The 16,305-nt window shown below is 38.0% G+C and overlaps 1 protein-coding gene across 12 annotated transcripts in view; it reads left to right on the top strand.

The window, feature by feature from the left end:
• The window catches only part of Trps1 (transcriptional repressor GATA binding 1), a 235,875-nt gene that overhangs the window by 50,011 nt on the left and 169,559 nt on the right, over window positions 1–16,305 (top strand). For 9 of the 12 annotated variants that reach the window (XM_011245780.3, XM_011245776.3, XM_011245778.3 and 6 more), the window contains one exon: window positions 8,663–9,792. In XM_011245780.3, coding sequence (XP_011244082.1) covers window positions 8,663–9,792 — 1,130 coding nt within the window. The remainder of the gene's footprint in view (window positions 1–8,662; window positions 9,793–16,305) is intronic. The other 3 variants (XM_030248828.1, XM_006521563.3, NM_001310485.1) reach the window with 1 other exon arrangement.

Genomic DNA, 16,305 nt, shown 5'->3' with positions numbered 1-16,305 from the left:
GAAATTGCATTTACGCCATAGAGACAAGAGTGGGTGGGTGGGTGAGAAGTCCAACAGCCCATGAGCTAGTCGATCCCCATGCTGAGTCACTTTCAATGTGCAGAGTCTGTGATCTCCTTGAGATTATCTGTGATCTAGTCCATGCCGAATGATGCTGCCGTATCGGCATTTACTAGGCTTATAATTGAAATCACTGGAGAGAAAGTTAAATGTGTTGATTTGTCTTCTTTTTAATCACTGCAATTCATTTTCACTGATTCGTTGGCTACAGAAGCTAGTTTTGATGGAGTGGGTACAGGACAGATTTTGCCTTACTCAATGAAGACTACAATGTTATTTGCAGATTAAGGGATGCTTCATGCATGCATTTGGTTTCTTTCACAGTCTTTTCACTCACAGGTCTTTGTTTTAAGAATTCATAATCTGGTAGAAGGTCTGAGAGTTGTTTTCTTCAGTTGGTATGTCCATGAATACTAATGTTAAGGGGAGTCTACACTCACCCTTCTGTATTCTCCAAGGTTGGAGAATACAAATTATGACATTACCTTCTGCCTATTTGAAAGCAGAGATAGACTTGGAGGCAGAAAACAAATACATTTTATTTCTTTATTCTTTATTTTTGTACTGGCAACATTAATTATATTTAGAATATTCAGAATATTTTATTTTGTAAAATTTTAATTTACTCTGCGTACTCTGTGTATTTCTGGGTAGTGTGCGTGTATGGTGTGGTGTGGTGTGGTATGTTTGTGTATGGTTGTATATGTTTATGTGTGTGTAGTGTATATATGTTTGTGTGTGGTATATGCTATATGTGGTATGTGGGGTGTGTGTGGTGCATATGTGTGGTGTATACATGTTTGTGTATGTAGTGGCTGGTATATGTGGTATGGTGTGTGTGTGTGTGTGCTATGTGTGGTGTGGAGTGTTTGTGTGTGTGTGTGTGTGTTTGTGTGTGATTTGTGTGTTGGTATGTGTGGTGTGGGGTGTTTGTGTGTGCTTGTGTGTATGTGTGTGGTGTAGTTCAGAGGACAACTTTCAGAAGTTTTTTTCTTGCTTTCCACGTTATTCAGGCAGATCTCTTTTGTTGTTTCTGCCTCCATACTGTGACTAGACTAGCTGTGCAGAGGGGCCAGTCTCCTGTCTCAGTCTCCCATCTCAACACAGAGTGCTGGGATTGCAGCTGGATTTCCTCCCATCTAGCTGCTGATAGGCTCAGACTCAGAGCATCTGGCTTGTGCTGCCTGGGTTTCCAGCTGCGCCATCTCTCCTTCCCCACATTGCTTTCTTTTATTCTTTTTCTTTTGTTCATCTATCCTTTCTGTCCTCCTCTTATAGCTCTTCCTTGATCTTTTCTCTCTTCTGCTCCCCCTCCTTCCCTCAGGCTCTGACTTTCTTCCTTTCTTTGCTCTTTCCTTTCTTATGTTTGCGTTCCCTTTGGGGATGCTTCCAGGTTCTGAGGAAGGCCTTCCCCTCATTTCTGAGTTTATTGAGGTTCCTTCTAGCTCCTTAGCCTTTACATTAGCTCTGCTCTGAGGCATCTCTTCAGATATCAGCTTGTCTCTTCCCAGTTCCCACACTGCCTCTGGAACTCTTTTCTGTCTTTTCATTTTAGGTAGGGTCTACTTTTGTTGTCCTGTAACTGTGATCTCAGCAGAAGCAGCACGTACTATACTGTTTTCATTATCTATTTTCATCTGAGTTTTCTAAAAGCATTTTGTGGTGTGTGCGTGTGTGTGTTGTAGTATATGTGGTGTGTGTGTGATGTATGTGTGTGTGTGGTATATGTGTGTTTGTGGATGGTGATATATGTGTGTGTGATGTATATGTGGTGTGAGTGTGTGTGTGATATAGTATATGTGGTATATATGTGGGGTGTGTGGGTGTGAGATGTGTGTATGTGGGGTGTGTTTGTGTGAGTGAGATAGTATATGTGGTGTGTGTGTGTGCTATTTGTGTATGTGTGTTTGTGATTGATGTGTGTGTATGTGTGTGTGTGAGAGAGAGGTGTATGTGGGGTGTATGCATGTGATAGAGAGATGTTGTATACGTAGTGTGTGTGCACATGTGTATGAGTGTGTGTATTTGTGTGTCTGGTGTGTATGTGTGATAGAGAGAGATGTAGTATATGTAGTGTGTGTGCACATGTGTATGAGTGTGCGTCTCTGTGTGTCTGGTGTATGTGTGTTTGTGTGTGGTGTGGTGTGTGTTTGTGGCGGGACATGAGCATGTAAGCACAGTTACCTGAGGACAGCGGAGGGCACAGAATCTTACTGGAGCTGAGATACCTGGGAGCAGTGCTGGGAACTGAACTCAGGTCCTTTATAAGATGGGATGCTTTCTTAAATGCTGAGCCATCTCTCCAGCGCATGTGCGAGATTTTGTGTTAAATCACAGACATTTGTGAGTTCTGAACTATCATTTCTTGCTAATTCCTAGCGCTCAGCTGGTAAAAGTGCCCCACAAGCAAGCTCTTTGGAAGATATTCTGTTCACTCAGATATTAAACTCTGCTTCCTCAAGCCCACTACTCTTCCCTTCCATTTGCATTTTTCCATGTTTTTATTTTCATTGTCAGTTCTGAGTATCCAATGCAGGGTTCGTGCATATTAGGCAAGAACTTCACACGGAGCATTGTCCCTAGCCAATATTTCTTCTTGCAAAACACATGCACTCTATTTTTTTTTTTTTTTTTGAATCTCCATGTAGGGCAGTCGTGAGAGGCAGACTGGATGTCAATGTGTCCTATGAGGAGCACCCTGCCTACAACATACTCACATTTTTTCCTTTCCAGTAAAGTGTTAACTTCCGGATTATTTTTAATATTTCTCTCTCTCTCTCTCTCTCTCTCTCTCTCTCTCTCTCTCTCTCTCTCTCTCTTTCTCTCTCTCTCTCTCTCTGTGTGTGTGTGTGTGTGTGTGTGAGAGAGAGAGAGAGAGAGAGAGAGAGAGTGTGTTGCATAGCCATGTGTGGGTTATGGGTCTGCACAGACGCGTGCTAGAAGTCAATCTCATTCTACCTTACATCCTTGTGAGACGGCCCCTCATTGATCCTGGAGTTTGGCTAGTGGCCTGCAGAAATCCTACTCTCTTTGTCCCTCAAAGCTTTGGCTTTATAGGAACAGAGGGTTGTTACATGAGTTCATGCTTAGATGACAGACACTGTGACCAGCTGAGCACCATCTCCTCAGCTTGGCACCCAGTTTCTTATTGGGATTAGGGTGATGACTTACCAGTCTTCTGGCATTCTAGTGACCAGGTGCTCAGAGGAAACCCAGTTACACCAAGTGAAATAAACGACAATAGAAAATTTAAGTAAACCATTTGTGAAGAATCAGCATTACTTTTTTTTTTTTAATTGCCCTCCCCCCCCCCCCCGGGTTATTTTAAATTTTGACAATCACTCTCATTTAGTTGGCTCCTTTAAATCCAAATGAGAAGAGGATTCACAGGAGTTATCGTGGTGACACTGATAAGAACAGGCTGCAGGAATAAGCCATGTAGAGAGAGAAGGCTGCCACATAATTAGATTTGCCACTGAAAATTTTAAGCACTTCTTCGCTGTCAGAAGCGCACGCGCCCCTGCAGCACACTCGGCTGGCTTTCGGGAGTGTGACCCTGAAGCTCTGCACATGCAGAAGCGATCCTTATGTATATTAACAGGTTAAATTTGGGCATAGTTATCTTTAGCCTTGGCCATCCCTTATAGATGTCTTCAAGAAATGGGAAAGACCATTATTTCACAGTGATCTTCATTCAGTAACCTAGCTTTTTATTTGGAAGGTTTTACCTTTTTGACTATCAGCCCATAACCTCAAGTCCTCTCAAATTAGCACCCTCCTACTTTGCTCTGTTGTCATCAATTATAGTACTTGAAAAGGAACCACATCTGAGGGAGAGTTTGTGTGCGGTTCAAACAACTCCTTTTTCTAATGTGTTGAAAATGTGTAATTGTACTAAAGTGTCACTTTAAGAATTCGGAGGCTTTAAAACATTTTCCCTTGACATAGTCCTTTAGATATTATTTTATTCAGTTTTAATGCATATTACCAGGGGGAAACGAATGAATTCATACAGTCCATGAGGAAACAATCTTTGAATGTTTTTCAATTCTCTTGTGAAATGTTTCTTTTAAACAACACACAATAAATTATGAAGAAAACCCATGGAAAATACTGTGTGGAAGGAATAAATTCATTTTAAGCTGCTAAATTTGAAAATTGGGATTAAAACCTAACAATCCCATTATTGTTAACAGAGAACTTAAGTTAAAGATCTGCTTTTGTTTATTTGTTTTGTTTTGTGTTGTGTTGCCTTTTTGAATTTTGTTTGTTTAGGTATTGCTGTTGTTGGCTCTCTGTGTGTGTGTGTGTCTGTGTGTTACTTGGCCTGGTTTTTCTGTGTAGCTTTAACTAGTCTTTGGAAGGCTATAAGCTCATGTTCTTTTGTATGAAAGGCACAGTTAAGGGCTCTTTTGAAGGTCAAAGCCATGCTAGAATTGCTGAGTTCTTATGGTTCCTTATTCCAGGTGACTCAGAGAAAACTTACTGTTTGTCCCCAGTCACATTCATTCTTTCAGCCCAAATGCAGGGAGCCCTTACATACTTCAAATATTAGTAACACGTTCTTCTTGCCATCTAGAAAGAGCATAAATAGATCATTAGCCTAGTAACAGCAAGTGGAACCTTTCAGTTATGCTAAGCGTACTGTTTGAACAAAATGTGTTGAATTTGCCACTGATGTCACCAGTTTCCATCAATTTGGTCTATTCATCATGTTGGCAGGAGAAATTTACTGGATGGGTCATTTTATTAAATAGTATTTTATTCTTGTGACATTGCTCTGCAGTGTGCTGACTAATATACTTTATGAGCACGTGTAGCTCTTTAGACTTTATTTAATTATTGAGTTGATGAAATTTAAGAAAACATTTAGGTTAAATGAAACCTAGGTCGCTTTCACTGTTCAATCTCAGTAGCTACATGTGACCCATGCCTTTCAATGGCAGAGAGAATAATCAACAAAATTTTTATTGCTTTGGAAAATCCCATTGGATGTGATAGCTTTAAAGTTCTCATTTGATGCTTACAATAATCTAATTAAATGGCAAAATTGTACAACGTTATTTATATTCATAGAGGGGGGGAATGATTCTCAGGTTTCTATTTGGTCACAGATTTGCTATGGAGAATATCTAGGAGCAGATAAATGCATGACAATGTGACTGCAGTTGAAAAAAAGCGTTTTTCATACAGAATTTTTCACCTTAAACATCCTTAAGACAAAGAGGTGGTCTAGTTCGTGCTCCTTATATTATAATTTCCCTTCCAGAGCCCAGCACAAGCCACATAGCAGCACTAAAGAGCTAGAGGAATACATGTTAGGTCCAAAATGAACATACAGCTGTATGATTTTAATTTGTGAATATCTACATAGAAAATTTCTGTGTTAATTCATTGTAATTTCAAGTGTTGGTTACTAAAGGAAGAAAATCAGTATGGTCTGCTTCTTCTATTTTTTTTTTTTTAGTATAATTATAACTTGAAATGTTTTTCCAATTATTGTTGGATTCTAAACTTTAGGAAGTTTGGAGTAACTATGTGTAAAAGCTGCCTCCTGACAATAGGCTTTATAAATTGTGGCTGATTGTGCTTAAACTTTTTTTGCTGTGTATTTTTATTTAACTAAGATAGGAGGAGATCAAAACTACCACGTGTAGGTACTAAAAATAAAACCAGTGTGGGCAGTAGACAGGGATAGTGTCTCCTAATAAATTGTGTTTTATTTTTTTTAGAGGCGGCCAAAAAATGAATATCAGATATGTATTACTGTGACTTAAGCAAATGTGCTACTGTAAGAAGAATCCCGTTAATAGAGTCTAGGTCTTCTTTTTGAGAGAAAAATTAAGCAGAATATTAAAAACTTGTATTTCCCTCCATAGTATTTTAATAATATGTGATTCCCAAGCCCTTCCATACTGCATAGCAGCATGATTTACAGACACTGGTCAATAAAGCAATTTTGTAATCTATAGAAAGATCAAAAGCAATGCTCTTTACCTTGAACTAAGATTTGTGAATTTTAGTTGTTGTTTGTGCTGTATGCGAAAGAGCTAAATAGTGGAACATTGGGGATGTATTCTTACCATAATTGTGGAATTTAGTAGTTGTTCAAAGTGTGCTGAATAGAGGAGTTGACAGATCCACTTCCACAGGTGAAGACATACATCTCATACACACTGTCAACACCAAGTCCAACGACCTACTGCAGTCTGCAGGTTTACTACATTTCAATCAAAACACTTCCCTGATAATTACTCCTAAACTTTTCTCCAGTCATGGTTAGGAACAACTCAAAAGCGATAGGATGATGCCCAGAAATAGTATTTTACTTGAAAATCGTATGTGTAGGGATTTCCTAAGAACACATGTCCTAATTGTACAACTACTTTGGTGTGGCTGGGCTTATGGGCCTTAAAGATTGCAAAATCAAACATAGTGATGGTCTGTGGTAGTTTCTCAGGAATCTCACTTGTTTAAGCAGAAGTCTGCAGCCTTTTACGTTAAAGAGGTCAGCATATGAAGCAATGTAGTAGCTAAAACAACAAAATTATTCATCTATAGACTTTTGTACTTACTTCGTTTATCATTATTATAAGACAGTATTTCTGTATTTACCACATTGGTCTGTGCTTACGTCCCCAAAGTGATTGATAATGACATCCCACTAAATGTTTGTTCCTTTGAAAATAAGGTTTCTTCTCAATTCTAGTGAATTGGGAAGTCCATGTAGAAGTTTTGTAATAGAATCTGTTTTGTGCAACTTTCAGCTCTTTTTGATCAGTGTAAGGATGCTCTAGGTGGTTTTTGTCTAGGATTTGACTTTGGCTCTTTCAAGTTGTTGACTCTCAGATTTCTGGCAGGCACAGTTCTCCGTTCTCCAGTATTAGCTCTCATGGTTCAGAGATCCTGTCTTTTGATAGATTAATAACTATGTGCTTGATATATATATATATGTATATATATATATATATATGTATATATATATATACACACACGCATATATATATATATATATATACATACACATAAGTGTGTGTGTGTGTATATGTGTGTGTGTGTATGTGCATGAGTGAGTGTATGTGATCATCATCTTTTAAGTAAGACCGTGAAGACAATCAAATTATTATCTTAATATCCATTCAGTAACACGCTGTTTAGGTGTTAGTGTTGATTTCCTAGAACTATAATACTGGACACAAATTTAGAACCTACCACCATTAAGGAAGCTGTTGGCCAGAGACTTTAAGTAACTTGACTAAGATTCTGCCTTTTTAGGAAGCAAATAAAAGCTTCCATTTTCGTTCCATATAGTAGAGAAACAACCATTCCGGAATGCACTACAGAATAGAATTTGCATTTTAAGTAGAACATTCAAATGATTTTGAGTAGCTGAAACTTTTCTCATGGAATGATTTGGAAATGAGCAGCGATCACACATGTCATTTTTGAGCAGCTGTTGAAGAAGGCAGAACGCAATTTTGCCACTTGCTTCATACATTACATCTGGGTGCTGGAAAAATAAGAGATCACTGATGTTTGAAGGAAGTGCTTTCCTTTATATTCCTTCCTTCCTCTCTATATTTTATTTTTTCAAGATTTTTATATTTTTCAAGATTCAGTCAGTAATTCAATTTTCAAACCATGAGTTTGGCTCAGTATGATTCTAGACTGAGATATTTATTCAGATCTGGACATTTCTTATAAAGGACCTTTGAAGGCCTACATATCACCAATAAAATTTCCCTTTCTTTATTTTTCTTTATTCAAGATAAAGTCTGCCTATTTAGCCTAAGGCAGTCTTGAGCTCTGTCTTCCTCCCTCTGTCTTCCGAGTGTTGTATTATATTCTATAACATGTTTTACTATGCAACTAAATTTTATCAAAGACAGTAGAATTGCAGAGTTTTTCATGGAACTTTGCCTTATTTTAACATTTGAACATTCTGGAGGAAATAGTGGCTACGGTTATTAAAGTCCTGATGGGTTTATCTCTATTCTTTGCCAGAGAAATGTTTGAAATTCCCAGTATTCTTGCCCACTCCATTTTAATTTGGTTTCACTCTGCATAGTTAAGCTTCTGTTAGAAGCCCTATGTGCAATCATTTTAGGACCTACGTTTTGTCTAAAACAGAGAACTGCTCTTTGCTTTCCTCCTCAATGCTATAGGACTGAATGTTGCATTTTCTTGGAGAATCTCTTCAATGAGTGAGCTCAGAGCCATTGCCGTTGGTTTTTATAGAAACCCTTAGGTTTTCAAATGGAAACCCCTTGTTATCCGGGTGTTTCTGCAGTCATGTAGAACAGCCCCACTCAGTTGGCAAAAGATTTCTTAAAATATAAATTATTTAGTTCTATGAATTGTTTATAATAAGTACTTTTATTACATATATTCCTCCTTTGTCCTAAAATAAAATATCCAAGTAACCTTTAGTAAAAAGTATGGACTGTCCCCCACCCCCCGTAGTTCAAGTGGTTTCCTAAGATGCAGGAAAAGTACTGTCATTTTATAAAAGTGTTCAATACTTGAAAATAACCCTCTCTTCCAGAGAAGTGACTAAATTCATGACACGTCTAAAGTAACTTCCATCTCTCCTACACTGCAGGTCACTTCAGGAGGAACTTTCATTGGCATTGGACGGAAAACTCCAGATTGCCAAGGCAACACCAAGTATTTCCGCTGCAAATTCTGCAATTTCACTTATATGGGAAACTCCTCAACTGAACTAGAGCAACATTTTCTTCAGACGCACCCGAATAAAATCAAAGTGTCTCTCCCGTCCTCCGAGGGTGTGAAACCTTCAGAGAAAAACTCTAACAAATCCATCCCTGCGCTTCGAGCCAGTGACTCTGGGGATGTGGGAAAGTGGCAGGACAAAATGACAGTCAAAGCTGGAGATGACACCCCTGTCGGCTACTCAGTGCCCATCAAGCCCCTCGATTCCTCACGACAAAATGGTACAGAGGCCACCAGTTATTACTGGTGTAAATTTTGTAGTTTCAGCTGTGAGTCATCCAGCTCCCTTAAGCTGCTAGAACATTATGGCAAGCAGCACGGAGCAGTGCAGTCGGGCGGCCTTAATCCAGAGTTGAATGACAAGCTTCCCAGGGGCTCTGTCATTAATCAGAATGATCTAGCCAAAAGTGTAGAAGGAGAGCCATTGACCAAGCCAGAAAAGGGCTTGAGTGGGGCTAAAAAGAAGGACTTCCCCAGCAAGGGAGCAGAGGATAATATGGTAACGAGCTATAACTGTCAGTTCTGTGACTTTAGATATTCCAAAAGCCATGGCCCTGATGTGATTGTAGTGGGTCCACTTCTCCGTCATTATCAGCAACTCCATAACATCCACAAGTGTACCATTAAGCACTGTCCATTCTGTCCCAGAGGCCTTTGCAGCCCAGAAAAGCACCTTGGAGAGATTACTTATCCGTTTGCTTGTAGAAAAAGTAATTGTTCCCACTGTGCACTGTTGCTGTTGCACTTGTCTCCTGGGGTGGCCGGAAGTTCGAGAGTCAAACACCAATGCCACCAGTGTTCCTTCTCTACCCCCGATGTAGATGTGCTCCTCTTTCACTATGAGACCGTGCATGAGTCCCAAGCATCGGATGTCAAACAGGAGGCCAACCACCTGCTAGGATCTGACGGGCAGCAGGCTGTCAGGGACAGCAAGGAGCACTCGTGCACCAAATGCGATTTTATAACCCAGGTGGAAGAAGAGATCTCGAGACACTACAGGTAAGGGTTCTGGGGACCAAAATACCAGGGGAGTCAGAGAACCCAGAGGGAGGAGTCAGGAATGGGTGAGGTGGCACATGTGTGGCTCGACATATTAGGGCAGTCCCATAGAAGGTCTTCTGTAGAACTGCAATAAGTTGTTTGATGGGTTGTCTTCAGACTGTAATTTCCTCATTTGTTTTCAGGTTTCCTAAGTGTCTTCTTAGCACTCTCAGAGAGCGTTGTCCAATTCTCAGCGATATGAATGATGAGGTTGCTAACTCAGCACAGCTAGTGTGACTCTGCATCCCATAATTATTGAAGGGTCAGCTCCCAAATTAAAGGTTCTACTAGAATATATGTTGCGTTCCGGGAAATAACAGTCAGTCTGAGCATATGCTGCCCATTTCTCTGTTTGAATGAGACTGGTTCTTCCTTTCAGTGTTCATACTTGAGCATCATTCTTGATTGACATACAAACAAAATGTTGAGCTGAGATTTTGGAATGCACATGGATTTGATTGTGCTGTCACTCTGGGGGCAGATAAAACGGGTTATTTAAAATTAATTAACACAGACAAAAAACACACACCACATGGAAACATACACACACACACACACACACACACACACACACATACACTTTTACTCCTTACTTCTCCTGATATATTATTTTCCCTAGCTTACTGTTCATACCTTCTTACTTTCTAGAGATGAGTTTACATTAAACACTCATATATATATATATATATATATATATATATATATATATATGCTTCTTAATTTCACAGCTGCACACTTTAGCAGGAATTGAATGTACAGGAGTAAATAAGATAGGCACAGTTAGTATCCATTTGGAACTGACAATTAAAGGAGAGGAAAAGGCACCCACATATCATCAGGAGTAGGGAGTGCTACAAAAATCAAAGGAACCAAAGACTACACTTGAGATGGAAATAGTAAGACCACATCTTATCACTGGCAAGTCAGGAGATGCCATCCCAAGGAAAGTGGTTTAAACTGAGACCTGTTTATAATCTGGGATTATTATGCACAAGCCTTGATGATTCAAGTTGTGCAGAGATAAGCACTTATTGTTACTCTGCCTCTCAGCACCAAAGTAAAAAGTGTATTTACTTTCTTCTATTATTTTTATTTTTTGAGATGGTCAAAATTTAAAATAAATTTTGTAGCTCCAGCTTGAGTATAAATCTCTGTATAACCCAGGTTGACCTTAAATTCCTGGCAATACTCCTGCCTCAGGGTTTCCCACACATTGAGGTGAGAGGATGAGCTGTAGTATGGAGCTTTAACTTGCTATTTGAAATGCTTTTCAATATATAGGTTCAATAACCTAGATTTAAAAAAATCTGCTTAGTTCAGTTTTGTGTGTATATCTTCTCAGTTAACAGTAATGAAGGAGTCGTGCCCAACAATAGGCTAAGAATGTTAGATGTTAATTTGAAGGGCATCCTAATGTTCACAGTGACTCAAAATGTTCAGAAAACACTTACTTGAGATTTACACTGTTTAATTTATAAGGTCAGCTCTAGGAAAGACACAGTGCTGCAATCAAATATGTGTTCACACTTGCAATGAGTGTTTCTGTCTCCTCTGATGTTAGCTGCATGCTAATTTCTTTCTGGACTAGCAAGCACCAGCTTTTCTTCAACTCTTAGTAGTATGGATGCACAAATATGGGTGAGTTTGTGCATATTGTTCATATATAGTTGTGAATGCTCCAAAATTCTTATTTCTTTAGTCATGAGGAAAATGGAATAAGTACACAAATATGCACATATATATTATGTGTGTGCCTGTGTGTGTGTGTGCACCTATATATGTGTGGATGAGTATGATCTTCTTAAACACAAAGACAGTGCTGACTGGTAACCATATGATTTTTCTCCAGGAGTCTAAGCCACTACTTAAAGCTTTGTCTGAAATAAGCAGGATATTTATGTTCTTTAGATAAAGGAAATAATCTTGGGGAAATGAATAATATGAATAAAGGAGATGTCTTCATAATGTCTGGATTTTATTTAATTCTTAGTATTGAAAGTAGCCTCTACCAGGACAATACTAATCTATCCTTGCCACGCACTGTAGCTGCAAAGTTTAACACATGAGCATGCATAGATCTTGGCAAATGTCTTTATGCAAATGGAATTCTTAGGAGCATTTGCCTGCAAAATAGTTTTAAATACTGACAGCTCCAAGGTGAGTTACATTTTAATCTTTCATTACATAGTTTTAGAGCCTTTTGAGGAACTAAGGTATACGCCAAAGACAATAGTAGTATGTTGGCTTTCAGTCTCAGTCAGGCTCCCAACATTTTAGTAGCTAAGAAATTAAATAGAATGTGTCCTTAGGGCATAGAGTACTTTAATAATACTCACTTTTAAATACTGACATACTTTCGTTGATCTTTTAGATTTTTGGTTATTCATCTAAAATCTGAGACTCTTTATAGAATTATTTGAAATTGCGAACCTTATGAGTTCAAGAGTCATAATTCACGACTAGGAGGTATCAGGAAACCTTAATAAATCTCAATCACATTGGAAGCCTTAAGGATGTAAAATGAAATAGTCAAGCAGGTGATTAAAATTCAGTCTGCTATACAAGTATTTTTTTTTCAATGCAATGTTTTAAAAATAGAATAAGAGGTCAGCTTACCTTATCTCAAATCTATCTTTGCTGATTATTCTTTATTTATAATAGCCCTCTTAGAGTATGTCTACTATCATTATATGTTAATGTTATAGAACATTCTGGGCTTTAAGTGCTCTATGTACAAGAGTGAGAGTATAGCAAGAATCAGGATAAGTCTCTAAACGTACAAAAATGTGTGAAATCATTGCCATCCAAAACAGAGTTGATGTGGAACTCAGAGAAATCTCAGTGTGGAATCCATGAGATCTGGGCTGTTTTGAGTGGGGCTGAAAGGTTATCCACTCAGTACCTGGAAATGGGTCATTTAGCATCCTTTCACAGTGTTAGTACATCCCCTAATTCACCTTGTAGCTGCCATTATTTTTCATGCATGGATCTATTTCTTTTGCTTCATGTCTTCTCTTAATTTATTACTCAATAGACAGTGCATCTATTTTCTGTTGGTTACCATTTTATCAAAATGAATAGTGTTATAATGTTGCAGACCTAAGAAGGACAAAAGTCTTCTTAAAATACAACTGTAAGCAAGAGTTTTAGTTAAAACATACTTTAAATGCATTGCCAGACTTCCCCAAATTAAGGGGACTTTCCAAAGCTTACCCTTCACTTCACTAAGAACGAGATAAACCATCGTGAGGGAGAAGTGAAAAGTAAGTGTGGCATGTGAGGTTGCGCAGAGGACAAATGCCAGTATGTCTGCAGGACGCGGTCAAGACTAAGGCGTAGGCTCATCGGAAAAAGAAGCTGAATTCATGAGTTCTGCCCTAATGCTGCTGCTCATTATATGAGTTCTACGTCAGTGCTTCACTGAGTGCTATCAGAAATAAACATGAATTTGTTCATAGAAAAGTACTCAATTTTTTACTTGCAAAGCAGTCCTGGGTTAAGGTAAGTTTTATATGTGTGCACTGTTACAAAGTTTGCTTTGTAGATGGAGAGCCCGATACACCGTATTTGAAAAAGGTAGAAAGCAGAAATGATAGATTCTGATACCTAGGAACTTTAGATACAGGAATTTTCAGTGATAATGTCATAATTGCCATGGGATTGAAGAAGTAAAATTACTATTTAAAATTAATCAAGCAATGCAAAACTTTACTGAGGGAAGCCAACGAACAGATACCATAATGAATTAAAAAGCATAATTGTTGAAAATTGGATAAACCAAATAGGATAATTGACAGATTAGGTAATAATAAAGAGCCTATGAGGAAATCACAATGAGACACTAGAACAGTATTTTTAAATAAATATTCATTTCTTTAAATATTTAATTAATTTAATTATCTCATTTGTCTGGGTGTTTTGTCTGCATGTTTGTCTATGCACCACTTGTTTGCTTGATGACTCAGAGACCAGAAAAGGGTGTTGAATTTCCTGGGTCTGGAGTTGCCAACAGCTGGGAGACACCATGTGGATGCTAGCAATAGGACCATGGTCTTCTAAAAGAGCAGCCAGTGCTCTTAATTGCTGGACTATCTCTCCAGGCCCAGAGAGAAAGGTTTGAAGAGATAGCAAGGCAGTTGAAAATATAAAACCAGATAATAAATACTATATGGGAATAGAATGAAATCTTTACATAAGCACAACTAATTAGAACCTTAGAAGGAAAAATAGAGAATGGTATGGTTTGTATTTGAGGAGACAGTAACAAACACTATTTTCCAGGACTCATTGATATAGAATGCATGGATACAAAGATGGCATAAACCACACTAAGGAAAATATATACAAATAAACGTACCCATAAGTATATTATTGCAAAATCCAAAGTCATGATCTTTAAGACGAGCTTCAGACAAACAGGAAATGAGGTACTTAGAAAGGAGAAGTTATCTGACATGCTCTCATTAGCAAAGCTGGGAACCGGAAGCAGGAGGAATATTGGCAAAAGAAACCAACCTAGTTTTGCTTGCCACCTCCCCAGACAATCTCTAAGGATATAAGAATAAAGAGAGGTTCAGATAAGACCTGGAAAACAGCTCTATCATAGGTACCGGTCATTGTGATATTTATGAATAATTTTAAGATGGTCATTCTATATATTTTAGTTTGAAATAATTAACACTGGATGCTCAGAGTAGTGAGGCTAAGGCTTAATATTATCTTAAAAGGTGCCAATGGAAAATGGATAATGTGTTTGATTGTACTAAAAAATAGATATTTATGATCAGTACTTAATTATCAGGAAATCTGAAAATGCCAAGTCTCCTGAACATCAGTTCAGTTTCTAAATTAGTAAAACCATGGTAATTATAGTGAGATGAGTGTTGGTTTTATATATTTTTAAATAGTCCCTAATAAATTAATGCCTGGAATACTTAGATGCAGACATCACTTTAACTTCAAAACTGCCACTGTGAAACAGAAAAATACTAAGGATATTACACACCATGGAGAAAATAATGTGTAACATTTTTTATTTTTATTTGTAAACATTAATTATGAAAAATTCCAGAAATGCCCTGAATGTATGCAGCATAGTTATCTGGGACAGGGCATGTTGCTCAGTGTGAGAGTACAAGGGAAGTACAAGGCTATAGGTTTAGTCTTTAGTTCAGCAAAACAGATATGCAAATAGACATAAGAGAAAAAGAAAATAGCTAGCCTTTTTTGAGACAGGGTTTCTCTGTATAGCCCTAGCTATCCTAGAACTCACTCTGTAGACCAGGCTGGCCTTGAACTCAGACAGATAGACAGACAGACAGAAAGACAGACAGACACTGGGGATGTCTTATAACACTGACACACCTCCTTTGACAAGGTCACACCTCCTAATCCTTCCCAAACAGTTCCACCAACTGTAGACCAAATATTCAAACAAATGAGCCTATGGAGGCCATTTTCACTCAAATCACTCTACCATTAGAGTTTTGTCAAATATATAGTGGTTTTTTGGCTTGATTTTTTTTTTCTGGAAACATTCCTGATCCTGTTATGAATTATGAAAATCAAAAGATCCCCAAGCACTGAATGAATTAATGGTATTTTGAGGATAAAAGCTAACTGCATGTTGCAATCTCAGAGGGACACTGAATAAATAATTTTATATCATGTGAAAATTCTATGAAAAACTATAAAACTTTTTCTTTTCACAGCAATTCAAAGTTGCTTAAATTGAAGTACAAATTACTTTTCTATAGATAGATTATTCCTGTTTTGTTTTGTTTTTTTTCTGGAAAGAAATGATGATTTAGATGTTCATACTTTGGAATGACATCACATTTGTTATTGTCCTCATTCTCTTTTCTATCCCAAGATATTTTGTAGTCCCCCCCTTTATTGTTTCATTTTGTCAGTAATTTTACTTATTTTAAATCATTGCAAAATGTTTATGCTTCTGCATAGTGAAAAGCAGAGTTTTAATCTGGGAGTTAGAAATCCTGTGACATTAGCTGTGTGTAGACTAAATGGGTAAGGCACTATTTCTCTACCTTATTGTCCATCAATAAACCCTGGACTTGAGAGCCTTGTTTTTTAGTGTTTCATTATCAGACACACCTCATAACAAGATACATTTATCTATCCAGAAACTATGATGTAGCCTCCCCTGTATGTTTAAACTGTGTTTATCATGTTCCTCTCTCCCTGGTGGTCTTCTTAGGCTTGAAATGTACCATCACCACCACCACCAATGCATTAGGTGGCCCTTTGGATTGGCCAAACTGTTTCCTCTTTGTTATTTCTGTCTACAGTGATTTCTTCCTTATCCAAAACTTGCCAAAACATGCTCTATTGTCCTTTGATTGCTGGTTTTATGTCAGCTTGACATAAAGTATAGTCATCTGACAGGAAGGAATCTCAACTTGGGAAAATGACTCCTTAAGATCAAGCTGAGGGCAAACCTGTAGGACAATT

The sequence above is a fragment of the Mus musculus genome, chromosome 15, assembly GCF_000001635.26.
Source record: "Mus musculus strain C57BL/6J chromosome 15, GRCm38.p6 C57BL/6J".
Taxonomy (NCBI): domain Eukaryota; kingdom Metazoa; phylum Chordata; class Mammalia; order Rodentia; family Muridae; genus Mus; species Mus musculus.
The sequence above is the reverse complement of the archived record's forward strand: the minus strand, read 5'-3'. Positions and strand labels throughout refer to the sequence as shown.